This window comes from Gambusia affinis, linkage group LG14, assembly GCF_019740435.1.
Source record: "Gambusia affinis linkage group LG14, SWU_Gaff_1.0, whole genome shotgun sequence".
NCBI classification, from domain to species: Eukaryota; Metazoa; Chordata; class Actinopteri; order Cyprinodontiformes; family Poeciliidae; genus Gambusia; species Gambusia affinis.
Genome location: NC_057881.1, coordinates 22190427 through 22216820, shown reverse-complemented (window position 1 = coordinate 22216820; position 26394 = coordinate 22190427). Strand labels below are relative to the sequence as shown.

At 40.7% G+C, this 26394-nt stretch overlaps 2 protein-coding genes across 2 annotated transcripts in view; both read left to right on the top strand.

Annotated features, from left to right (window-relative positions):
- LOC122843333 overlaps positions 1 to 26394 on the top strand; it is a 705002-nt gene that overhangs the window by 56319 nt on the left and 622289 nt on the right. The window lies entirely within an intron of this gene.
- ctdp1 (CTD (carboxy-terminal domain, RNA polymerase II, polypeptide A) phosphatase, subunit 1) overlaps positions 1 to 26394 on the top strand; it is a 65024-nt gene that overhangs the window by 8399 nt on the left and 30231 nt on the right. Inside the window, exons 8-12 of the mRNA XM_044137993.1 lie at positions 1178 to 2236; positions 3558 to 3699; positions 3794 to 4018; positions 6561 to 6714; positions 20845 to 21068. Coding sequence (XP_043993928.1) covers positions 1178 to 2236; positions 3558 to 3699; positions 3794 to 4018; positions 6561 to 6714; positions 20845 to 21068 — 1804 coding nt within the window. The remainder of the gene's footprint in view (positions 1 to 1177; positions 2237 to 3557; positions 3700 to 3793; positions 4019 to 6560; positions 6715 to 20844; positions 21069 to 26394) is intronic.

Below are 26394 nucleotides of genomic sequence, written 5' to 3'. Positions count from 1 at the left end.
GCTCACCTGTACCAGCGTTTATGTCATCCCTCCAAAGAACTAACTTACATGTCAAGTATAAAACATCACAGTTCACTGAACACAAACCTCTGAAAGGCTGATGTGAGCGTGTATATCTTTGTGAACAAAGAATAATGTTTGTCGTGTGTGTTTACATCTCACACACACTTAGCTCTGTGTCTGTGCTTGCAGCTAGAAAAAGTGTATGTCAATGAGCCACACCACCAGCCAATCACAAACATGTCTTTTTCATCCAATCAGAGTATTCCCTGCAAATCCCGGATAAAAAAACAAAAACAACAGCCAGCAAATCAAAATGCAGAAAAAAAAAGAAAACTTAACAGAAAATATTTGAATTTTTAATTTTGTATCATAAGAGTATTAAGTTAATCATGTGGATATTTACTCACCCTTTTCCAATTTAGGTAATATTTCTTTTAACTCATTTTACTTTTTAATCAGAATGTCCTGTTTTAAGGTCCATTGAGGATTTAAATGAATTGTAATTGTTTGAGTTTGCTTCTTTAAGATTCCATATTTGGTTGTCAATAATATCTTCCAATAACATATTGGCATATTTTCAAATTTCCTGTCAACTTTTAACTTTTTTTAACATAAATAATGGGTGGGTTGGTGGTGGACTGCCTCAGCAGCACTACCACCCCCTTAGCAAGCTTTCTGGGGGAAACGCTGCACCTGAGAACAGCAACTTTAACATTTTGACGGTCGGATTTATGTGCTGGGGTTGATTGGACCATTCAAACACGGAACGTGCTTTGATTAAAAATTTATTGCAGCTCTGGATGTGTGTTTAGGGTGGTTATCCTGCTGAGGTGAGAACCGCCTCAAGTCTTTTGCAGCCTCTACTGTTTTTTTTTTTTTTAGGATTTAGTTTCACATATCTTACTATCAGCTTGGACCAGCTCCGCTGTACCCTAGCCCTCACAGCGTCCTTCAAACTGCAACAGGGACTTTTTATGTTACTTTAAACAGTGACTTTCTATTGAGCTTCCTCTATAAAGGCCACATTTCTGAGCTTTTTCTAAAAAGTGTGAAAAAACCGTGTTTGATTTTCTTTCCGTCACACAATGAGGTACCGCCGAGTTCATCAGCAAGTCTTACTTCACCCTCACATCGTGTTTGTTTGTTTTTGTGATCGGATTTTCATGTCTTGCAGCTGGAGGCCCTTCGAGTCGGCCGACAGAGAGCACAGAACAAGTGGAAGCGACTGGTGCTGATGAGCAAAATAATGGCCTCAGGAAACGGTCAAAGGAGCCAGGCGTTTCAGGAAAGGAAGAACTTTCATTACCTCGGTCTTCTCAGGAAGGAGCTGTCGTTGAAAGGACACAGGGGGGTGAGGAGGAGGAGCAGGAAGAGGCAGGACGGAGTCGAGGGTCAGACGCTGGTCAAAAGGTTACAGAGTCTGGGCAGAAACCAAAGGACACTCAGGTGGAGGATAATAAAGATGTTAAAGAGGATGGTGGCAACAGGACAGAAGAGGCACAGGGAGGTGCCAACTCCTCAGCACCGAGCCACGACTCCAATAACTTGGATTTTGACCTTTCTAGTGACAGCGACAGTGAATCGGGTACAGGAAAGCCCGCCTCGCCAGACGGCGGAAGTCAAAGTAGGACTCGCGCAACAAAGGAGTCTGAACAGGAAGGAGATGGACACGAGCCCTTTGATGAGGACGTGACGAAGGACGGGGACAGCAAAGGTTCTTGCGAAGTCGAGAACAGCTCGGACTCGGCAGAACACCCGGGCGTCGTCCTGCCCGACCCCGAGCTGGGGAACGGCTGCTTAGAGAGGAGAGAACCGGAAACCGAGTCCCAGAACAGCGAACAGTCCGGAGTCACGATGGGAGAGGAACTGCTGGATCAGAGCATGGAAGACGAGGAGGAAGAGGAAGAGACTGACAACGACCAGGACGATCACCTCATCTACCTGGAGGAGGTGCTGGAACGGATCCACGCAGAGTACTTTGCCCGTTACGAGACCTACCTGAGGAAGGAGGCATCGGAGACGCCAGACATCCGCAGGATCGTTCCAGAGTTGAAGAGTAAGACTCTGGAGGGCACGACGGTCGTGTTCAGCGGACTCTACCCCACTAACTACCCCATGGAGAGGACAAGGGAGTTCTACCACGCCAAAGCCCTGGGGGCCAAAATCGGCAAGAGTCTGATCCTCAACTCGCAGGACCCCAACCGGACGACACACCTAGTTGCAGCGAGAGCAGGTACGTAGACATGAATGATACAAACGGAGCACAGTTGTGTGTCGTCCAGTTAGATTCACGTTCCTTTTATGTTTTTATGAAGCTCACGGACTCTGGTTGTCAGGAATAAGTTGCATTTATTTTGCCCCAAATTGAAGTTTTTTAGTCACTATCCAACAACAACAACCAATTGTACTGGTTAATACTGTAGTAAATGGGGCGTGCTGTAGGGGATAACGCGACCCACATTTGAGGCCTTGAGTTCTCGACGCGGCCATCGCGGGTTCGATTCCCGGAACCGGTGACATTTGCCGCATGTCTTCCCCCCTCTCTCCTCCGTTCCTGTCGGCCTACGGACATATAAAGGACACTAGAGCCCCAAAAAAAGACCCCCTGATGGGGAGAAAAAAAAAAGTTAATAATATTGTACTAAATGGAGTAAAAGTTATTTAACTGATGATTTTACCTTACATTAGCATTTTATAGCTGAGAAAGTCGGACAATGACCAGCATCCACTGCTGCAGTAGCGTTTACCAAGCTAAAGACGTAACGTCTAATCATTTATGTGGAAACACTTTGAACACTTTGAAGTAAGTGATGACTGTTTACACAGCAGTTCTGTTTCCTCTCCTAAATTTTTCTCTTTTTTTTCCCCCAGTAACTTTATTTCAAATAAGAAACGTACAGAAACAAAATAAAGAATGTGCAAAATAAAGAACATATAAATTATGTCAATTAAATTAGTGCTTGTGGTCTTTCAAGGGCAGATATGATTGGCACTTTAGCTAAATTACATGTCAGTGTAGTTCTGTAACATGATCTAAATACCATTTTGGTGTAGCGCTTTAGCATTAGGTTTAGCTAAATGCAATGTTGGTATAGTGATTTAGCTTTAGCTAATATCATGTTGTGTAGCACATTAGCTTTATCTATATGCAATGTTGTGGAGCACTTTACCATTAGCTTTCTCTAATTACCACATTGGGGTGGCGCATTAGCGTTAGCTTTAACAAAAAACCATGTGCAGTGGTTTAGCATTAGCTTAAGCTAAACACATAACATGTTTTTGTCGTGTTGTAGCTAAATACAATCTTTTGTAGCACTTCAGCATTATTTAAATACTGTTGTTTAGCACTTTACCATTAGCTTTGGGAAAGTACCTTGTTTGTGTAGAGCTTTAGCATTAACGTAACTAATGTTTTTGAGTAGTTCTGGTTGAGTAGTTAACACAACTGACTTTTAGTTAGCAGTGTCCACCACTGTAGACCGACATGTCAAACATAGAATGGATTATTGTGAGCTAATGTTTCACCAAACCGCTTACAACTGCGGTTCTCGCAGGAACCGAGAAGGTACGGCAGGCGCAGGGCTGCAAGCACCTCCATGTGGTCAACCCCGACTGGCTGTGGAGCTGCCTGGAGCGCTGGGAGCGGGTGGAGGAGCAGTTGTACCCTCTGAAGGAGGACTACTCCAGGACCCCACGGTACCATAATCATGATCTCCCAGGCTAATCTATTAGCAGCTAAACATGTACGAGCCCAAGTACGGAGTTAAACTCCCAGTTCCGTCTCTTGAAGGAGCAACAGCCCAGCCGCCTTTCTTGACAATCAGGGCTGCCTGCAGAAGGCCGTCTTCCAACCAGCTCCCGTCCACCCCAGACCCCAAGGGGTTTTTTCAGAGGCTCGGACCTATGACTCGGTCACAGGGAAGCTAATCCGCAGGGGCCCTCAGGCAGGGCGTCCGTCAGCCTACCTCCAAGTGTCGGGACCCCTCTCCGACCGCATGGATCAGTCTGGTCTCAGGTACTGCACACAACCCGTTATATCACTCTGAACATGGATAATCATAAAATGTAGTAATAATCCTTTTGTCACCCAATTCACCACTCGATCGGTTTCTTACCGTTCCCTTTGGTTTCACCAGAGGACACCGCCAAACTCAGAAAAGCTCCCGATAGCCGAGCTTTTTGTTTGAATGATTCACCAGAACAGTCCCATCAGTGAGTCACCCATCAGTCTGGGTGACTTCCTGTCCCGTTCTCACTTGGTTTCATTGTAAAACATGAGACGAACCTGAAACAGCCTTAGGGTTGGTAGAAATCCGACCAGAGGTTTGGATGCAGATGTTTTTGTTGAGCACTGACGGTAGAGTTGCCTTTGGCTGTTAATGTTATCCTCAGATTTCTTCAAGTTACAACATCTTCTAGTGGCTGGACGATACGGGTGAAAAGTATATCGTGATATAAGCCAAGTGGTACCCAAAGTGGGTCCTGGAGGGCCGGCATCCTGCATGTTTTCATTCTCTCCCTGGTTTAACCCACCTGGACCAAATGATGGCTCGTTAGAAGGCCTAAGTAGAACATTGATATGCTGAAAAGGTTGTTGCTACCACCAGGGAGAGAACTAAAACATGCAGGATGCCATGCCTCCAGGACTGACTTTGGGCACCCCTGATACGAGTGTTTCTTTTCAGTCTATCGATAATTACTGATTAGTTTTTTGTCTTAAATATCTGAAATAGTGCCAAATTGTGACCTTCCCAGTTTTATCCACATTTTTCACTCCACACCAATGTTGTTTATTTTTACACGGTTATGTGGAACTGAGGCTAAACATGAAACTGCTGCTGCGCAAGTCACTCAACAGGTTGTTGCTAGGTAACCAAAGAGCGAGAGAGAGAGTTGATACCACCAACCTAGCTTACCTTTCTGCTGCCTACATCTCCCAGAATACTGTGCAATTCCTCTACTGGAGTTCAGTGAAATTATTGAAAATTCTGTCAGATTTATTTTCTTTTCATATTGATCACTTGTCTCCGTTAGAGGGCCAACGAAATAGAACTTCAAGATAATAGATGTGTGCTGAAATATTATCTAAATAGTCAAATCAAGTCATTTTTTTCTTCTGTTTAAAGTACATCAATGTGAAAAGATATTAGACATTATTTAATCGAGTACAAATCTAAATTAAACATATATGTATATATATATTAAAAAGACTATCACCAACTGGCTTGAAGGACTGTGAGTCTTTTCTGTACTGCACCAAAATGATTTCTATTTGCAAAACGCCAATAAAGAATGATGATGGTTAAAATGTTTTTATTTTTGAATGACTTCCAAGTTTCCCTTAAACAAAATAAGAGCGTCGCTTTTCGTGGCGTCTTTTGTTGCTTTTGTCGCTCCCGATTCACCCCAGATGGCCGCCCTCCGTCATTAAAACATCCTCAAATTGAGCTGATCTCTGACGATGCTCTGTGATTAATCATCTGAAGTGGAAAATTGCCCTATTTTATTCATGGATTAGAGGCACAATTAAGTTTTCAGCGAGTTGCTTTAAAATGAAGAGAATCATCAAAGGAGATCCGTTCAATTAAGCAGCGCCCGGAGGAAACAGAGAAGCCGTTCCGTTCGCATTTGCATATACATCCATTAGGCTTTTTCTAGTCCTTCCCACTGTCGCTCGACTGCTTTAACCTCCCTGCTTTTTTCGCGCTGGACGGTTAAAAGCTGATAGTGTTTTGAGTTTTTGCAAATGAGTTTTGCTCCCCGGCGAGGCCCACAGAGATCTGAGTGACACAAAGAAAGAAAGGAAAAAATATATAAAAGTAAAAAGCGACAGAAATTGATACTTCTGATGTTCTGATAGATTCACTTAAATGTAGAAAACTTAATTTTAATGTGTCTTAAAATGAGCTTAAAAGCAGAAAGTCGAATTTGAAATGGATTTTTTTTTTCCAGGGATCCACGCACCTATCCGCTGTTTTCACTTCTGATACCGATACCAGTATCGGAGGTTTGGTATCGGCCAATACAATACGATACAGAAAAACAGCTGAATTGACTTAAAACGTTTCTTTTTTCATACACAGACGTAAATGCACTGAATTGTAAATGTATTTGATAAAGCTGCACCAGCACAGCACATGTAAATACACAAGCTGGGTCAAATATGTCAAAACAGCCCATATAAAATAAATAATAAAGAAACTGAAACTTGAACAAACGTTGAAGGTTGAACAAACGTAAAAACAAACAGCAGCAAACCTTCTTTCAAATGGGTCAAAAAGTGCAATAAGGAATTCTAAATGTAAAATGATAAAGCATCAGAGCACAAAACAGACTTGGACTGAGTAGACTGGCCACATTGTCACCGATCTAGATGTTTTAAAGTATCAGGACTGATACAGATATCAATATTGAATCGGTGCATCTATGCTTTTTTTTCCCCAGGGTTCCTAGAAAAGTATGAGCTACCTGAGATGTGAATGTGTAAAAACCCCATTTTCCAACCGGTTCCACCATTCAGACTGGTTTTCTCATTCTCCTCTGCTCCTGCGCCTCAGGGGAGCCGCACAGGGTCAGCAGAACGAGGCGGCCGGGTCCAGCCAGGACGACGAGCAGCCGGGGCCTTCCCGCCGGGAGCGGCAGCCGAGCATGTCGGAAACGATGCCGCTGTACACGCTCTGCAAGGAGGACCTGGACAGCATGGACAGAGAGGTGAGGACCACCGCCGCCTGGGGCCTGGGTAGAGTAAAGAGTGCAGAAAATCGTTCTGGTTTTTACTGTGAATGCACACACAGCACATAACACAGTGACTCAGCCGCTTTCTGGATATGTTTTAACATCATCACCTCGCAGGTGGTTGGAAGTGCGTCCACCTGCAGCTTGTTCAGCTTCCCAAAGCTAAACAGTCTCCCCCCCTTATCTACATGAACAACTTTGCTTTCTAAATCTGCTGGTGAAACAAGCACATTTACATTCCCCATCCTGCTTGGTTGGAACTCCCAAAGTCCAATCTTTTTTTTTTTTTTTTTTTCCAGTCTATAAGAAGTTACCGGTACTTGAAAAGAAACTTTAGTTTCTGTAGAAGTATTTTGGATGCAGGGCTGCAGCTACAGATTATCGTAGTAATCGGTTATTCTGACAATTATTTGGTTAAAATGTTTTTGCCACATTCTGCAGATTTTTCTGTTAGCCGCTTAAACTTAATTTATACAATATTAGAAATTCACAAGTAAATAAATGAATAAGTGATTAACTTCCTATTTTAAAGAATAAAACTAAATTGTTTTATTGCTTAAAGTTCATACATGGTAAGCAGATGAGGCTAAAACTGCTGCTTGAGGTGAAGAACAACGTTTTTCACCTTAAATCCAGAATCTTTTGTGCAGACAATAAATGGGAAAGGTCAAAGTTCATCAGAGTTGCTGCGATTGGTCAGACAAGAAGGAAATGCAGAAAAACGTTGAAGTGATTGATCCGCATTGTGGGAAAGTTACAATGTCCAGTAAAAATTGGAAAGGTGCACAAAATTTTCAAACATATGAATGAATGAATTAATTAGTTGCTGCGATCACAACTTCCTGGTGGTGAATACGCTGCAGTCGGTGTTTCCTTTGGGCAACCATTTGCTCCTCTTAGCACAGCTAAATCCCTCTTTAACATCGTTTGTTTTTTTTTTGTTTTTTTACAAAACATAAACTGACTCAAAAGCAGAATACCTCTTCCAACACAGTTTCAAATGCCATGTTCCTGGCGTACGCCTCGGCTAAAGGGCAGTCTTTGACATTCTTAAACGCTGTAGATCTTCAGGGCCACTGGGGGGACAGTGGCACGCTTAATTGGCCAGAGTGAGGCAGAGCTTCTGAGTCAGGTGGACAGCCTCGCATTTAAATGTCACCGACGGTTACACGACGCTCCGTTGGTTTATCTGGAGCAACATGTGCAAAGAACGGCGGGGCGGAGAAAAGCAGCAGCGTACCGGCTGGGCGACCTTTTCCTGAAGCCTTGTTGGCCATTTGATGACTTGGAGAGTGTGTGTCCGTTTTTTGTTCAATACATCAGTATTCAGTCGAGTGCGGTTGTTTGCTTTAAGGCGCATATCTGGGAGCAAATTCTACTTCGATTTCAGTTTTTCGTATTTTAGCACTGATTTGAAGTAATCACCAAAAAAAATCGGATCAGTATTGACCAAAACCTCAGATATCGGAACAGGAAGTGAAAAAAGTGGATCGGTGCGTCTCTGTTTTGAAGGCTGCTTCCCATGAAAAGAGGAAACATCCCCAAATCTATCTGTAATTTCCCCATCTACCGCTGTCAAATCTAGACACCGAGGCCCATTACCAGAACTGAGCGTACTCATCTGCCACTCGCATTAAAGTCAGATCATCTTTTTACTTCACTGAATAACACCAGGACGACATGACCTGAGTGTGTCAGATGGACCTATTTTTAACTACGCCTGCAGTTTCACCAGGATGCAATCAGCTTCTGGAATCAGCGGATCTCAGAAAGACATTAGGCCGCTGCAGAACAAGAGCAACAGGGAGATTTGTTTGACAATTTCTTCTTACTGAGACATCTCTGACATTTAAGCAGAGCCATTTAAAAACTGCTCTTAAAGGTTGTGAATGGTAAAGAGTAACAATTCGGCCAAAAAGAATGAAACATATTAATTGTGATTAATCAGGTTAGTGGTAATTAATTGGATTAATTGTGATTACTTGATTATTGAAATAGTTGTCAGCTAATATAGTAATCGATTAATTGTCAGAGCAGTAACTAAGCCAAAACTGTACAAAAAATATATACATTTTGCGTTTTTTATATTTATATATATAAAATTGTGATTATGTTTTACCTAAAACTCAAGTGGAAGTTTTAGCTTCACCTGATTCCGATTCTTTACAAAATAAGAAATCCTTTTTTCATTTTGCCATCCAGTTTTTAATGGATGGCAAAATCTGATACAATCTGTTGATGTGATACAATCAACAGATTGTATCACATTGTATTAATGTTAAGTCAGGCAGAAAGGGCTGAGCTCTTCACTTGTTAATGTTAGAAATATTTTTTTATTCTTTGCTACAAATGATCAAATGTACACTAAATAAATGCCGTTTTATTGCGTTTTAGGCTACAGAACATTTTTCTTACTTAGAAAAGGCATTGAATTATTTATTTGCATATTTTAATGTATTTCCAACATTGCACAAAAAGTCTGAATTGGGTAATTTTCTTTTTATCGGATTAATCGTCAAAATAATTGAGATGAATAAATAACTAAAATTATTTAGTTGCAGCCCTAAAACTGACTTATCAAATCTGTGTGAATTTGACACCTTTAATCCTAAACCACTTGTCTTCTTCAGAACAGAAGAGCCTCACAGTCTGCGCATACATCAAATATGCTCCACAGAAACCCCCATTCGGTTCCTGTTCACATCTTTCTCCATACGCCGGCATCAAAAACAATAACAGCAGTCTAAGATTAAAACTGTAACATCCTAATAGATTGCACATGATTAAAATGCCTTTAAATGAGAACTATATGCTTAAAAAAACAAACTGTGCTAAAGGGATTCTGTTGTGAGTAAAAGCCGGGTTACTATACCCACTTGTGAATTGGTTGAAGTGTTTTTTTTTTTTTTTTCTTTCCTCACAGACCTCTAAACAGGAACACAGAATTCTCCTCGGAGTTGTGAATAAAGCAGAGTTTCTGCATGTGTGAGGAACATGAACATGCGCCTGCATAAGTCCAGGAAGCTGACTCTGTCAGACAGAAGCTGAGTGGGCGAAGTCGCGCGTTTCTTTGATAGTTAAATGCAAGGTCAATAAACTTTTACTCTCAGAGCTCGAGTCGTAACAGTCTTTGTCAAACTGGTCTCACTGGTTTTTTGGGGGGGTTTATGCCGCCTGTTTAGGGCTGCAACCAACGATTATTTTGGTAATTGATTAATCAATCAATTATTCTCACGATTAATCGATTAATCAGATACAAAAATTGGCATATTCCCCAATCTTTTCATTTAACCACTTAAACCTTTGTGTGCAGTATTAGAAGTAAATTAAAAAATGCAATTAAACAAACAATATAACTCATTTATTAAGTAACAACATAAACAATGTATTGCCTAAAATGCAATAGCATCCTTTAGTACATCTGAACTGTGTGAAGCCTAAACATATTTACATGAAAAATATACATGTATTTGTGGTGCAGTTTTGGCTTAATTACTTTTCTGAATGTTTTTTTTAATATCTATTTTTTTTTACCCAAATGACTTTTTCTTCGTCATCAAACTAAGGTTAACAATTATTTGATTACTACATCAATTGACGATTATTTCAGTTATCGATTAATATGAATAATCATTTCAGCCTCTCACCCTTAAGGCTGAAATTTAGTGATGTATCACTAAGTCATCAACAGTGAGTCTGCAAACTTAAGTTAGTAATTAATCACTCTCTAAACTAGTTGATTATTTTGTCGATTAGCTACGATTAATCTGATTAATCGTTTCAGCCCTACACCTGCTACATTAAGTTACACTTTGACCATTTTTCTTGACCACATCGCTGTTCTCAGGCGCTCTACATCCCAGTCAGACTAAGTTTGAGCTTTTTGACAAAGCAGGATGAGTGAATAGGTGAATATTTTAGATGCTCATGGCAGCAAGTGAAACAAATATCGTTAAATTATAAAAAGGCAAATTTGGTTGAAATTCTCTCATATTTTTATGTTTTTTCCCCCCCACTAGGGGGTCTTTTTGTGGGCTCTAGAGTCCCTTTTACGACTGTAGGCTAAAATTCTCTCATATTTTGATGAACTAAACATGGGGTTCCAGAAGAAAGGTGAAAATGTGAAATGATACAAAACCAAAAAGTTGCAGAATCTCTGTAAGTTACTAATCCTTCACACATACATGCTGCATAAGTGAGTACTGAGTTGCTGGAGATGCAATCTTTTCCAAAAACGCCCCAGAGCTTCATGATCTGAAACCGCAAACAGCCCCCTCATCGCCACACATCGACTTGCGTGATCACTGAAAATTTCCTTCAGAAACAGATTAAAGTTTGAGGTCATAAAGTGAGGAAATACCCCCACGGCCCCCCAGAAAAACCTTACAAGAGCTATTAATACTGCAGATCTCCCGTCTGTTTTCCAAAATCCAGTTTTCTGCGAGTGGAAAACAACCCCAAGCCACGCTCTGTTTGGAGTTGTGCATCGTTTGCAAAGCGATGCGTCTTTGCAGTGAGAAGTTTTCACACCTCTACTGTACTGTGTCAGCAAAGCTGATGAGTCATCCTGTAGCTCGCCAAGCGGATCTGTCAGGGTTTTATGGGCCTCTCCTTACTTATCATCGACTCGCTCATGACTTATTCGCAGGAGCGTAAACACAAGTTATGATGTCGGAATGGCACAATTAAATTAATCTAGCGAGTCTGTCGGATCGTTCAGTTTTGCTGTGATGGAGAGGATCCTGAAGGAGAGGTTGTTTTTTTTTTAACCCTCTCCATGTTAAGAAGGTTACACTTTTTCACGCAGTCGCTTCATTGCTGTTCAGACAAACCGACTTTCCTGAAAGGTGAAACTTGACGTTGAAAGAGGATTTAAAAAAAGAAAATAAAACTGATTACTTTTACCTCTTCATTTCTGAATCAAATGCCTCGACAGCATTTGGTCAATTCTCAAACTTTATTAAATTCTTCCTGAAAAAGTCAAATGTGGCAGCTAAATACAGAACAAACTGAAATAAGGAACTGGTGATAAAGGCCCATCATTAAGGTTTGGACTGTGCAGTTTGACATGGAGGCCATTAGAGACAAAACTCAGTAAGTGTTGGATCATAGGAGGTTTTTACACGGCCCTCTGTCACCATGATCACGGTCCGAACTTAGTGGCCTGCAGATATTGATCTCTTACCTCCTTTGTGAGATGTACGAGCTTTTTGGTGTTACTGGGAGCCAAGAGTTTCTGCATGAATTTGCAGTAAATTAATTTTCTAGGAATGTGTTTATAATGACAAACGTTTATTTTATTTTTTTTTCTTATTTCAGCCATGAAGTCTGTATTGTCTGTTCTGGTGGCGCGCTCGACATACTTTTTGTTGAAAGTAAACTTGTCTATAGTGACACTGCATCAATATCTGTTCAGAAGAGCGACGAATAGAGATCATCGCAATGATGGATTTCTTGTGGAAATGTGATGAAAATTTGTCCATTTGGTCCAAATTGAGAAATTCAACCAATCAAACTCAAATATTTGATCGTTTTTTTTTTACTTGTCTTCTCACCGTAACTCAAGCTAACGACGACACTTTTCGGTTAGTTTCTGAAACCTTTAAACTAGGGATGTCACAATAATAAATCAATCAATTAATTTCATGATAAATTAAGACAGACTCAGTCATTTCCATTGGCATGATTTATTGTGTGTCTTTTTCTCTCTTTCTACCAAAAACTGGATGATTAAAGTCTTCAGTTTGGTGCTTTGGTCACAACTAGCACTTTTTATGACAGACAATTTTATTTAGAAAGACTTCAAAATTTGTTTTATTTTATATTTTTTTATTTATTTATTTTGGATATTTAAAATGTCTTTTAGTTCCACTCTTAAATGCTCACTAAATGTTTAAGTTTAGTGCTCTTTTAGAATGTGTTCTTTCATTATTGCTTTACCATTACCATTATATTACTTAAAAATGTAATGGTAATTTCTGGAACAACCGATTGTCCTGCAAAATTTGTTACTGTGACATGCCTAACTCAGACCGGACTTTGTGGAACCAAGAACCCCGTCACATTCAAAGTCATTGTTTCCGCTCGGTTCAGATGCTCGGTTAGAACGTAAGCAACCTTTAGGTCAGCCTAAAGGTTAGCTTTAGCTTAAAGCTAACCTAAATCTAGCTGTAAGGTTGATGTACTGATCGACTAAACGCATCAGCATTTGCTCCGTACTCCACCCCGGTTTGCCTGCCTCAGTGTTACGGGACTTGGTCGTGCTTCAACAAATGTTTGTAATTGGGCGCGGATCGTCCGCACCACCTTTCACTCAAAATGGACGATTCAGAAGATGCTCTTGCAGAACAGGTTCACCTCTACCGCTATCCGCCCATGAGGGCTCGTTTTCTATAAAATACCCCACCGAGTATAAAAGCAAACCTCTAAAAGTGTGACTATAGTATAACTCAGCCTTAAATGAAATAAGTTGCCAACATGTTTTTTGGCTGATTCTTACTCTCGCAAGAACAGTTGTACAGATGACAAAGTGACCTTTGGCTTTGGAAATTTAGCTTCAAGTTCAGATTCTGAAATATTGTCTTTTTTATTATTATTATTATTATTATTATTATTATTATTATTATTATTATTATTATTATTATTATCATTATTATCATTATTATCATTATTATCATTAAATCTCCATCTGGTTCTTCTCATTGCCTCTCCTTTGAGGCGCTGCTGCTCATTCCTAGAAGTAAGAGAAACTCTTGGGGAAAATGGTTACTTGCAAAAAATTAAATGAAATTAAATGCCTCATGTGGTTGCTCGAGCTTTACACCGTATTTGAAAAGCAAAGCAAGGCTGTCTTATATAAAGAGACGCCATGTTGACGAGATGTAATATCCTTCCAAGACCCACAACATCAAGTTAATCCCCCCAGAGGGATGTTTACAGCCAGGTAGACACCTGCTGTCCTCTGCTAATTCTTTTTCCTGATTCCATTCCCAGTTCAGAGAAATTAGCAACCCTTCTAATTAATTTGTTCAGAAACATTTTCAAACTACGCAGTTTTTACTCATCTAAGAACTCTCTGGAATCTGATTTTTCACCCAAGGCTGTTCTCTCTATCTTTCTCCTTCTCAGCTGCAAGTCTCTTTTTACTGGTGTTGAGAAGAAGAAGAAGAAAAAAAAGCTGGTATCCTGTTTGCAGATCGTCTTAAGAAGTCTCATTCTGAAACAGAATCGGAGCGTTCTCCACGTCTGAGCTCGGGAGCTTTTTCTGCACGTAGGAGGAAGCGGGCGGAGGGAAAATGTGAATCGGAGCTGGGATTGTTCCCGGCAGACTGGCCTTCCATTAGGATGTGGATTTGGCCTGTGAGCCAGCGAAGCAGCTCAGGTGGATTTAAGCTCATTTCCTTTCCCATCAGGATCTCCAGCGACCTTTTTGCTTCGACGAAGCAAAGTCCTTTTGCTCCCACTTTGTGTTGTCTCTGGGCCTATCTCCTGCGTAGTTTCGTCAGATTTTGACGCTACACCATGGCTGTAACAAACAGGGAGTAGAGTTCGCAAACAAGCATGGACCACACACATCAGAAAAAACACAACCTCCAACAACCTGGAGGTGTGGATGCAGAAATTTTCCAGAGTTACGTGCCTCTGGTAAGACATTGACACACCAGTGGATGGGAAAGTTAGTCAAGTCAGGACTTACTCTGCAAATGTTTCCATTTCCCCGTTAGTGGATTGTTAATTTTTTTATTTTGTTTTTGTGAAAAATGCGGAAGTTATTTCAAATTTTGACATTTCCCTCTGCTTTTTCTAATTTGACACTTCGAAAGATTGCTGAGATTCCACCTAACTAGTTACGTTTTTGTTGTTCATAGATTGGTGCAAATTGGAATCTCAAACAAATTGGCTCGATGATGGTAACTCATCATTTTCGATGAAAAGTTTTTGCGGTAAGATCAGGTGGTCGAAATTTGTGTATTTCACCAAACTGGAATGGAAACATGTTTTTTCCCCATCCTGCGAGTTTGTATCCTACAAGGTGTTCAGTTGTGGGCCTTGGCGTTCTTGAACAACGCGCGGCTTTCTTCACCGCAGGACCCGCGGCCTCACACGGTTCATCTGAAGTCGAGTTTTCTCATTCAGACGTGTTGAATCCACGGCTCTTCTGTAACACAGCCGACCAGGACATTTCCACAAAACGGCACTGATTGTGACTTTTCGACTTTCGTTTGTGTTTCGAAGTTTGATACATGTTGGAGAAGTTCAAGAGGTTTTAAGCATTTTCATGGAACTGTAAAAGCATTATGTACAAAAGCAGGAGTCAGGGGTTTGAACAATAAACACAAATTGGATTTATAAAGAGGCTCTCGCTGAGATTTCCTGCCTCGTCTGCTCTGCCGCAGGACATTAATCCAGATTTATTATTCCTGCCTCCCGTTGCAGAAACCCTCGTGTTTTCATTAACAGTCAGACCTCGGCTAATAAAATCACCTTCAGGTTACACGCAACTTGCTTTGGTCGCAGGTGAGATGAATCAGTTTGGTAGAAATGTCGCACTATTTTATTATTATTATTTTTTTTACCGCTTCTCTTTTTCCGCCTCAGTCGGTGTGAGCTAACGGCAAAACCGAATGACAACACTTTCCCATCGTTGCATAGCGTCCTCAGAATGTGCGCCTGGATTATGAAACCCGTTAATTAATAATGTAGCTTAGCTGCGTGCCTACATAGGTTAATACGTTATCACGACTCACGAAGACGAATGGAAAAGCATCTCGACTACATTAATTTCACCAGACTGCAGCCTGGCCAGCAATACCAAAAGATATTAAGTAGAAAAGTAACACAGAAGAACAGAAACTTATTCAAAGTTCAGCGTTGGCCAGTAATTTCTTTCAAGTTGGCCCATGCTCAGCTCTGAACACTTTTGCTCTGGGCAACAGCCGCTCACTCCTCTGACTGTTCCAGCTACTCCTAATTGCCGGCTTTCATTCCAAAGTAATTGACTGTCATCTACTTTCCCAGTAGATGAATCTCTGCCTGCCACAGTTTCCACCTCCAGCTGAATTTCATGCACACATTTTAAACACCGGGCTTGCAAAGATTATCGGTGAGGATCTGATTTCATCAGGTTTTGACGCTGCTTCCTGTCCGTCCTGCTTTACGTTACCTATCAAGAGCCAGGATAGGCACACACACACACACACACACACACACACACACACACACACAGAGAGATGGGCGATGAATTCACGAGATGAGAGTCTTCACAAGATTGAACTGAAATGTTAGATCTTTAAGGTGTCTTGACTTAAATTGGGAACCGAGAATACCTTGTACCAGACCTTAAATTGCTGTTTTTTTTGCTTCTTTTCTTGGAGCGCCTTGCAAGCTGAACAAAAACTGTCAGAACAATTTTCATTGAAGGCTTTACGCAAAATAAAAAAATAAAAAAACGAAAAACGACAATGGATGTTCTGTCAACAGTGCTTGTGTCTTAAATTGCTACCGTTTTTCTAAGGTTATTACTGTATGAACTACTGCACTTTACTGCCAAATTAAGTGTGTTTTATATATTTATAATCTCAGTTTTTGTTATATCTGTATTTGTCTATGATGCTGTCTACTGCTGTCTTTCTTGGCCAGGTCACCCTCGGTGAAGAGGTTTTGTTCTCAGTGGGTTTTTATCTTAACAAAAATAAAAGCCATAAGACATGGAAACAAAATCGCAAACTAGAGTCACATAACTTTATATACATTACCAATCTGGCTGGGTGAACTTGGGTTTCTCATATGAAATGTCCAGGCTGTAAGGCACTCGAGGAAATATCGAAATCAAAGACCCGATTGAGTCAGACAACAGCCGTTCAGCCTCGTCTGCATCGCAAAGCTTCTTGGCTCAAACTCAAAGGTGGCGATGGACCTTCTGACCGCAAACAAATATCAGTTTCATCTTTCACTCTGCTCCCCACCTGTAGATAGACTCAGTGAGCCACCGGGTAGTTTAGAAAAGATCTCTGCCACAATCGTTCAGCAGTCTGAGAGCCTAAAGTAGCGTCTGTGCCCTGGAATCTCTCCTGACATCAGAGCTTTCAGTCTCGAGATGAAAAGACTGCCTTCAGGCTGCTTTGAGGGCATGACATACTTTTGCTTTAACAAGTTTTAGGCTCTCTTGTGTTTGGCATTTAATTGTAGCAAGGACAAATGATTCTGCTGGAAGTTTGCTTCGTTGTTTGTGGAGATTAATAGATTAATTTGTTTTTAAAGGCTAGTAATCAGACAGAGTATGCTTCACCAGCTGTGTAGTTAATTATGTTGTCTTGAAGGAACCTGTAAGAGAAACGCTCTTTTCTGAATGTGTGGACTATCAGCTTAATAGAGTTTTATTTATTTTTTCTTTTTCTTTTTTTTCTTTTTTGTTGCATTTAAATTTGGGTTTTATCCTCAAAGAACATGAATACTTAAGGACTAGATGCCAGGTCACTGTTGGAGTTTGTCCAAAGCCAAGATAAATGGGGAGTGTTGCATTAGAAAGGGCACAAAATTGATCATTTGTAGCGCATCTCGAAATTGTTATCCACCAACGCTTTCCAAAGAACAGCAGAAGCTTTTAAACTCTAGATGTGCGAATCTGGTAAAGACAGAAGGGGCTGGAGCTCACTGATCACTTTTCAACTTTTGTTGTGCAAACTTTTCAACACCGTCTGTGTTTTCATCAGAGTCAGAAGAGACATACCCCAAACGACCTTAAGAAAAGAATTGATTTCAGTGTTCCTACGTTGCTGAATAAACATTATGCACCATTAGTCTGCTGCTCTCTTCGAAACAGCGTGTTTATTTTTTGATCAGACCTCAACCATCTCCAGCTGCATTTCCATTGACAATATAACTGTTGAATTTAGCATTTCGGAGAAAAAAAAATTTGCTCAATGGGAATAAGCCAATTTTGAAAAAACTTTTTTTTTTCTCTAAAAAAGTAAGATTAAGGTTGTTTTTGTTTTTTTTGTTTAGTTTTTTGGATGTTTGTAAACTGCAATGGAAACTTTTTTAGCATCACAAGAGTCACATGGCCCCCATGAAGTCTTCTTCATGTTGCCATAGGCGCAAACCATGAAGAAGACAACAGGAAGTAGTTGAATCATCATGTTTTTGAATGACTTAAAGCATTAACAAACTTTTCCATGTGCGATTTTAATTTAATTTCTTAATTAATGGAAACACAATAGTAAAGTTGGGTTTTTTCAACATTAGCGGAATATATATACATTTGCAATGGAAACACAGCCACTGAGCAACTTAAAGTACGAGAGTCAGAGCATCAGAGACCCATAGTAAAACGTCGACTTGTATGAAATGTGCAAATAATGACACGTGAAAGGTCGCGTTACGCTTTTATCACATGCAAGTTCAGGTTCAGTCAAACCAACAAAGACGGTGCATGAAAGAACTGTTGAACATTGTTATTGCTTTAAGCAACGTCAACGCTGGTCCTTGACCAAACTTTGTCCACCCCAAGCCGATTTCCCGTAACGTCTGGTTCCAAAACCAGATTGCCAATCCCAATTTCACTGCCTTAACGACTTTGACTGTTTTCTGTTAAAAGATCTCTACAGACGTTACATTGTGTTTGTTGGTATTGTGGGTAGAGATAATGTTTACTGTAATGGTGCAAGGAAATAAGTGCTGGTCTTAAGCATCTCTATAGACCTTTTCAAATGCAAGGCAGAGACTTGGGGGAACTTTCTAGCTGCTAAAAGCTTTTCCGTCTTTGACTACTACGGGTTTTCAGGACACATCATCAAGTCGGCACTGAAAACAACGTATTTATGACACAACTGTGAGAAGAAAGACCTTGTTTGCCAGCCAAATTAAAACTGCCTGTCTGCAGTTTGATAAAAAGAAAGAAAAAAAAAAAGCTACGCGGATATTCAGAAGAATGTTTTGTTGATTATTTGACAAACCCAATTCTGAATGTATTTGTACAGCGTTTTATCAAGTCCAGAGGACCCTGAAGAGCTTCACAACACATTCAGTCAGTCAGTCATTCCCACGCTTTAGAAAATATATCCAATGTGTGGGATTCAGTGCTGGTTCTATTGTGAATTAGACCCATTTTTGTGGCCCAGAAAGTAAAAAAATAAAAAATTTATGCAATGTCAGGGTGTGTGTCTGAACCCGGTCATGGCAAAAAGTGGGTCAATAAGCGCAAGAGCAACTGAGGTTACGTCTCTGACTCCTTTTCCGTTTCAGCCTGACAAAAAGACGAGAAAATGAAATGGTGAATTGATATTATTCTGGAAACAAACCAAACTCATTTTCCTCTTTTGTTTGGATCTGTAGCCTGTAACGTGATAGACGCCTACAAGGTCGGCCTCAATCAAATCCTGGCAAAGCTGGAGAAGAGAACAAAGACAAGTGTTTTTTATTTTCTCCCGTGTTGCTGTATGGATTAGCTTACGCTGCCTCCCTCCTATCATCGCCGCGGCAGCGTGTGGCCGTGAAACCAGCCAGAAACGTTCGTCCCTCTTCATTCATCTCTGTTTTGACCAAAGACAAAGTGATTGAAACGAGTCGATATTTAAAAAGCAGTGGGTTATACCTGTTGATACCGATCCGAAAGCTGTCAAGAGGCTAACAGTTTGAACGGGTCAACAATCATCAGCTTTAGAAATGACTGGCTGCCAGGTGCTCCGCATCTTCAATTGTCTAGATTTTTCCTTTCGAGTTGATTAACTGTGTTCTGTGCAGATCATTATTATTTATTTATTTATTTATTTATTGTAGCACAAATGACTTTTGGAGGATATTTAGTGGTGGGACTCGATTACAATTTTTAATCGGGTTAATTACCGGCTCTGTAATTAATTACACATTTTAATCAAAAACCATACATAGACAAACTAAGCAACATTCTCAATTTAAAACCCTTTGTTGCTAAATTAGTGGCTATACATCAGTTCAACAATGGAGATATTTGCTTTAATCTGTTATTTAGGTTATTCAACCATCAGATTGGTGCAAATTGTTACTTTACCTACTTAGCTTTCCAGTGTTTTAGGAACCCTGGATCTTTCCAGGAGCGTCTGTTAAAAATGTGGAGGTGGACATTAGTGTTGACCTCTGTTCTCCTGCAACATCATTGAGACGCTATTTTATGCTTAAATAGCTTCACTGATAGATAGGCTAACTCCTTTAGGCTCTACTTGAACACAACAATAGTATTTTCCAGCGTCCAACCAGATCGCCTTTTGAAGCAAGAAGGAGAGGAGGCTTTGTCATTCATTGCTGTTTGCAGATATCATTTATGCTTCAGATTTACAAGTGTACCGGAAACTTTTTTGTGTGTGTGTATATATATATAATATAATGCAATTAATTGCATAAAAAAAGCTAAAAGTTAAGACCCCAGCCCTAAAAGAATCGGATGTTTCTTCTGTCCTGACACAATGTACGAAGCAAAAGAGTCCAAGAGACCCTTCTAAAAAGTGACTATAACTGCCTAGTTTAATAGTTCAAATATCAAATATACCTTAATATATATCAAGGTTTACACACAGTGGAAACCATCTTGGCACAACCACAGAAGCTAGCATCAGCAGATTTCCCGCTGGAAATTCAACGCTGACCTGGATTGGCCACTTTGCAAACGCCACCCAACATGGTGTGTTGAAGTTTCTCAACTTTCCAAGCTGGAAAGTGTATTTCAGATGTGCCCTACGAAAAATTAGGTGAATGGAAAAAGTTTTTTTCCAACAGTTTGGAGTTGGGCTCCACAGACAAATTCACAAATTCTGAATTGTCCATAAGTGGTGGTCCAACGTAAATCTTCTTTGCTCTCGTTAATCCCGCCAAATAACCTACACACACCTTTTGTACTGCGGATTTACTGGATATGTGAGCATCATTCCAAAAAGAAATGACACACTTATTTACCCTTCAAGAGTTCACGAGACGCATCTCAGACTAGTTGAGTAATTTAGTTACATCTGGGTTGTAGAAGACAGAAGACAGAGTGGAGATTTGTGTTCAATGTGTTGATGCTGGTGTTATTAATATCTGCGAAAAAACCCAAACTAAACAAAAGCTCCCCATCCAAAACCAAACTCAATTCAGGTGGACGACATTTTAGGAGAGGAGAGCGACAACGAGAGCGAGGGGCGAGGGAAGGAGAAGCCGGGCAACGAGGATATTGCCGAGGAAGAGGAGGAGGAGCAACAGCAGCAGCAGCCAGAAGCTGGAGAGTCGACATCAGGGCCCCCCTGTAAGCCAGACGGAGTGGAGGAAAGACTTCAGACCACACCTCCCAGTGACTCCAGTTTGTCAGAGATTGCCCCAAGGTGAGGAACAAATGTTATGTGCCAGTTGTCCTTGCCAAACTGGATCTTATAGTGTCTTAAACCAACAGTTGTTATCCAGTCAAACATGTTCAGAGAAAGAATGCAGGGTGTTCAGGCATCCTTAAAAAGTCTTAAATTCATGTATCTAAAGCCAAGGCCTTAAAATGTCTTAAAAATTCATATGAAAATATGTTAGTTTGCCTGAAATATGTTAATCACAGGTTTTAAATTTTGTTATGGCTGGACTATTTAACACTATATAGTTTATTTTTCCGTGGGACTTTCCTGTCAGGTAAAAGACCAAGCATGCAAAGAAGCTTTGCACTTCCACTGTATAAAATATGCGATTTTCATCCATCCATCCATTTTCTGCTCACTCTTGTCCCTAGTGGGGTCAGGAGGGGTGCTGATGCCCATCTCCATCTAATGTTCCAGGCGAGAGGCGGGGTCACCCTGGACAGGTCGCCAATCTGTCGCAGATATACGATTTTCTTTTGTACATTTCTGTCGTGCTGCAGCTCTTAAATTTCATTCCTAATTATTTTTTAGAAAGGTCTTTAATAGTCTTAAATTTGAGTTGGCGAAACCTGCAGAAACCCTGGAACAAAATCAATCAGTAGCTTCCGGTCACACGTTGTCGTAGCTGATGTTGACGCTCACCGCAGGCCCCCCGCTGGGCGGTGGACAGGGGGGTGAAACACGGCTCATTGTGTTCCCACCTTCCAAATCCGCTGCATGTTTCCAGGTCCAGCGTCTCGGTAAGTGACAATTATAACGCACCACTTCATCAGCGTGTCTGTGCCACAGCCAGACGGTCTGGTCCGTTGCCATGGAGACTAATTCCAAACAGACAGCAGGCATTTGAAGATTTCAGAACCTAATTATGAGAATCTCCTGTTGCTGAAGGACAGGCCAGGCCGTCAGTCTGCCACAGCAGATGATTTTTGCCGTCTCTGCTGCGTTCTGAGCAAGAGAGAGATCTTTTAAATTTAAAAACTCCTCGACGGCGGACAGCGCTGGATGGTTTTTGTAAAGCTGTCCTGCTCTAACTGAGCGACAGTGACGATGGAGTGAAAAATTACAGAACTAAAGGTTTGCCAGTATTTTTTTCCAACATTTAACTTAATTACTCACTGTAAACAACTTAAAGTCAATTGGAAACACAGCTGGTACTGGAAAGAAATTAGCGAAGGTCCTACTCCAAATGCCTGTAGTCGCATTCAACCTGCATGAAATGCCATAAAGTGCTTGTGTGTGAGAGGGGAAATCAATTTCACATCAGTTTGAAAGGCTAATAGAAACACTGACATGTAAACAAGGGATATATCTATATCTACATGTTTTAGATTGTTCCTGTTAGTTATAGTTTTTCCCTATTAATTACAATTTTTATTTATTTAAGTTAAAGAAATTTCAGTTTTTGTTAGTTTGTTAGTTTTACCTTTAACAAACTAGATTGGATGATTTTAATCTTTACCATGGTAACACACAAGCTGATCATTCAGTGAGAATATAAAACTGGTCCAAGACTGTTCAAGGCGTTTTAAAATTTTCTGGTGTGACATTTCGCAACACCCCTAAAAAAAAATAAAAAAATAAATAAATAAAAAACCTAAAACGGGCAAACTCCTACCTCTCTAATTAAAGTAAGAGTCCTTGGCTTTTCTTAAATGACAGACTTCAGTGATCGCTGGGAGTCTGTTTGCTTTGTTGCAGTATTTGTGCGTACCAGCGCTGCGCAAAAAATTTTTCGTTAGGCATTTGTGCGTCGCTGTTACAACTGCATACCGCAAGCAATCTCCAACTGGAGATTGAAGAAGAGTAGAGGTTAGTCTTCACATCACACCTTTTTCAACTAGTGACTCCCGAGTTTCAGCTTCACCGGCCTGAACTAACAAAGCCTCAAATGCAACTGTTCTTTTTTTTTTCTCCTTTCTTTCTTTCCTCACATTGACACTGAGAACTCTGTCTGCTGGCTGTGGTTCAGTATCCAAGGTAGTTCAGACACGTCACGCCATCCATCACCTGGTCTGGCACCTTTGGCTGTGGCTAATGAGTCAGGCCTGAGTCCAGTGTTGTTTACATGCTGTTTGAACTCTCTGGAAGTCCGCCTCCGGACTGCTCAGAGACAGAGAGGAGTAGTTCTTGATTAAACGCCCTGACACACCGGGGGAGAGGTGTGAATCTGATTTGGGGAGAGCGGTGTGGACACAAATTGGCAGGTGGGTGTTTGAGTTCTGTATAGAAATACAGCGGTGTCATGGGCTCATCATATGGACCAGAGCAAACCCCCTGCTAAGCCTGCAATGTACTGATTGTAGAAACTTGATGTTTAGACAATAACTTTCCAAAATTGTTGTAAGGTTTGGATTACGCAATATAAATTCAGCTGTCAATAAACACCAGCTGAAGTTAGATCATAATGATTTACTTTCAATCTAAGTATAAGTTTGTCACGTTATAAATTTTGCTGGATGATAAATTGTTCCAACAATTATTGCAATGAACAATAATATTGTCATTTTGAGACCATCCATCCATCCATTATCTGTTCACCCTTGACCCTAATGAGGTCAGGAGGGTTGCTGGTTTCTATCTCCAGCTGCGTCCCGGGCGAGAGGCAGGATCACCCTGGACAGGTCACCAGTCTGTCGCAGGGCAACACAAAGACATACAAGACACACAACCATTCACACACACACTCACACCTAGGGAGAATTTAGAGAAACCACTTAACCTGACAGTCATGTTTTTGGACTGTGGGAGGAAGCCGGAGAACCCGGAGAGAACCCACCATGCACAGGGAGAACATGCAAACTCCATGCAGAAAGACCCCGGGCCGGGAATCGAACCCAGGACCTTCTTGCTGATAGGCACCCTCACTGTTGAGACCATTTTCAAGAATGTATTGATAGTGGAATATGCGAGTTCACTTTAAGATTAACAAAGTTCTCTGTTGTGTAGAACACTTAATATCCAAAATAAAAACACAAAAACAGTAAACAAAACGGAATCAAGAACAACACATAACCAAAACCATAAACCAAATGGATTATGAGGTCTCTGTAAACAAACCTGCCCTTCAAAAAATATTAAACGGCAGATTGGAAATTGTCATGATCATTTTAATTGATTATTTGATTAATTGATTATTGCTAAAGGCTTACATACCGTTGCTGGCCAGTGTCATGTCTTCATTATGTTATTGTCAAATAAAACACTTAAACTTTCATCTGACAGTCTCTCTGAATGCCAAAAAATACTTTGTTTCCTGCTGGCTAAACAAAATTTTGACCTTAAACCAGAAGCAAAATAAACTCCCAGAAGTCGTTAATTTAAATGGACTCTCTGACACACGGAGCAGTACCGTGGTCCCGGTCACATCTCAATCGAACGTCTCGCCATGCATCCACATTCGGCTCCTTTCTGCCTCAGACCTCCAGCCGGCCCTAATGGTCGCCATTCTGTCAGTCTCCATGCCCGGCTCGATCGCTTCCTTTTATTTGCTACAAAACAGAGCTCACATCTGTTGCTAAGAGACCGCGGCGATGTGAATGTCTCCGTTTTGTTCTCGGCACCATTCAGGTTCTGCCGGGGCCAGCCGCAGGGGAAAACGGAGCGCTGGTTTCCACTGCTCTTTTCTCACCGCCGCCCGTCCAACTGCCAACACGCCGGAGGCATTCGGTTTACGCTGCTAATGGCAAAACGACGCCAATGTCCAGCATTAAATTCACTTTGTAAATGCGTCTCACTGATGAGAAATTTAGTGCTACAGTGGAAGAAAGTCTTCAACCTACTTACTATTTCTCTTTAAGAACTGTAAATGACGTAATGCATGTTTAGAGATTTGATGTTTTTTTTAAAGGAAGGGTGACATTATTATGAAGTTGACATTTTAATCAGTTGTAACGTCCAATATTAGAGGTTAGCATTGCTAAACCTATCAGTTTCTTAGTGTTTTTTTCCCCCTGTGGAGTAAGAAGATTTGTACCTTAGGAGGAAGAAGGTAATACTGTCAATATTACCTGATCCATCATGTTCCTTGACAGACATCATGGGACTCTTCAACAGGAAAAGCAGAGTTTACTGAAGGAGACAGAAGTCAAAGCACCTACATATTTGATGCTTTCTCTGACTTCAGGTTTCAACGCCTCATAAGCTGAGTTTCCATTGACCGTAAAATCACACAAACTGAAATTAGGGAAGTAAATTTGCTTAATGGAAACACAGCGATTTCTGACTAACGTTTCCCAGTAGGTTTTGGCGCTAGGATGATGTGGTTTTTCGACTGATTCGATATTGGTGAATTTCGCAAAACTGCAATGAAACCACTTTTTCTCCGCATCACACGAGTCGCATGAGCAGCGACTCATTGTCACTTCTGCCAAAAAGACAAAGCAGATGACGGGAAGTGGTAGGAGGAGGATGATGCGGCATGTTTTTTTTAATGGCTTATCACGTGAACAAACTTATTCACATGCGATTTAAATTGCGTTTCTTATATAATGGAAACACCACAATATTGCAAGATTTTGTTTTTTCCAACAAAGATTGGTGCAAAATTGTAACAGAAGTGCTGCAATACATGCTAAAAACATCTAAGCTTCTTTTTGTAGTAACTTCCACACCAAAGTGTTGTTAACACTGTCTGGCAGTTTGTGTTAACCAATTGAGGGAAAATCTACAACCTTAATTGAATCTGATAACAAAGCTCTCCATTCTACCGAAAAGCAAAAAAAAAACAAAACCAGAACTGTGATCATCTCAATGTAGCTTTTCTCTCTTTAGCCTTTCTTTAAACAGCACAGAATCACTGGGTTAAATGGATGTTACTTTTTAAGTGAGTGAAATGTCAGATTTCCTCTAAAATGTTAACAGTGAACTCAGAGATAAATGTCCAGCCCTGTTTGTGCTTTTTGTGGAGCAGGAAGCCCAGCACTGTTAGCAACAACGTCTGGTTTTACGTGAGAGTCTGCCGCTAAAGCGCTGAATGGATCCGTTTGCATTAACATGTATTAAGCTGTTGTCCATTGCCTCTGCAGAACAGTGACAACGTTTAAGTGGGTTCACCGCTAATACACTTTATATTTCTCCTAATAAACAGTTAAGGCATAATCTAAAGTCAAGCATAAAGTGCTTTTAAAGTGCATCCTGTACTTGTCCTGCGTGCTGCTGCCAGAGACAAGTCTCTGAATGACTTCCAAACACACTGAGTGCATTTAGGAATTCACTATGATGCATGGCAGAGTCGCAGCTAATGTGCTTCGAGCATAAACACTTCCATTACTGTCTCCTGTAATTAAATGCTGTGCAAAGAACGCCAAGT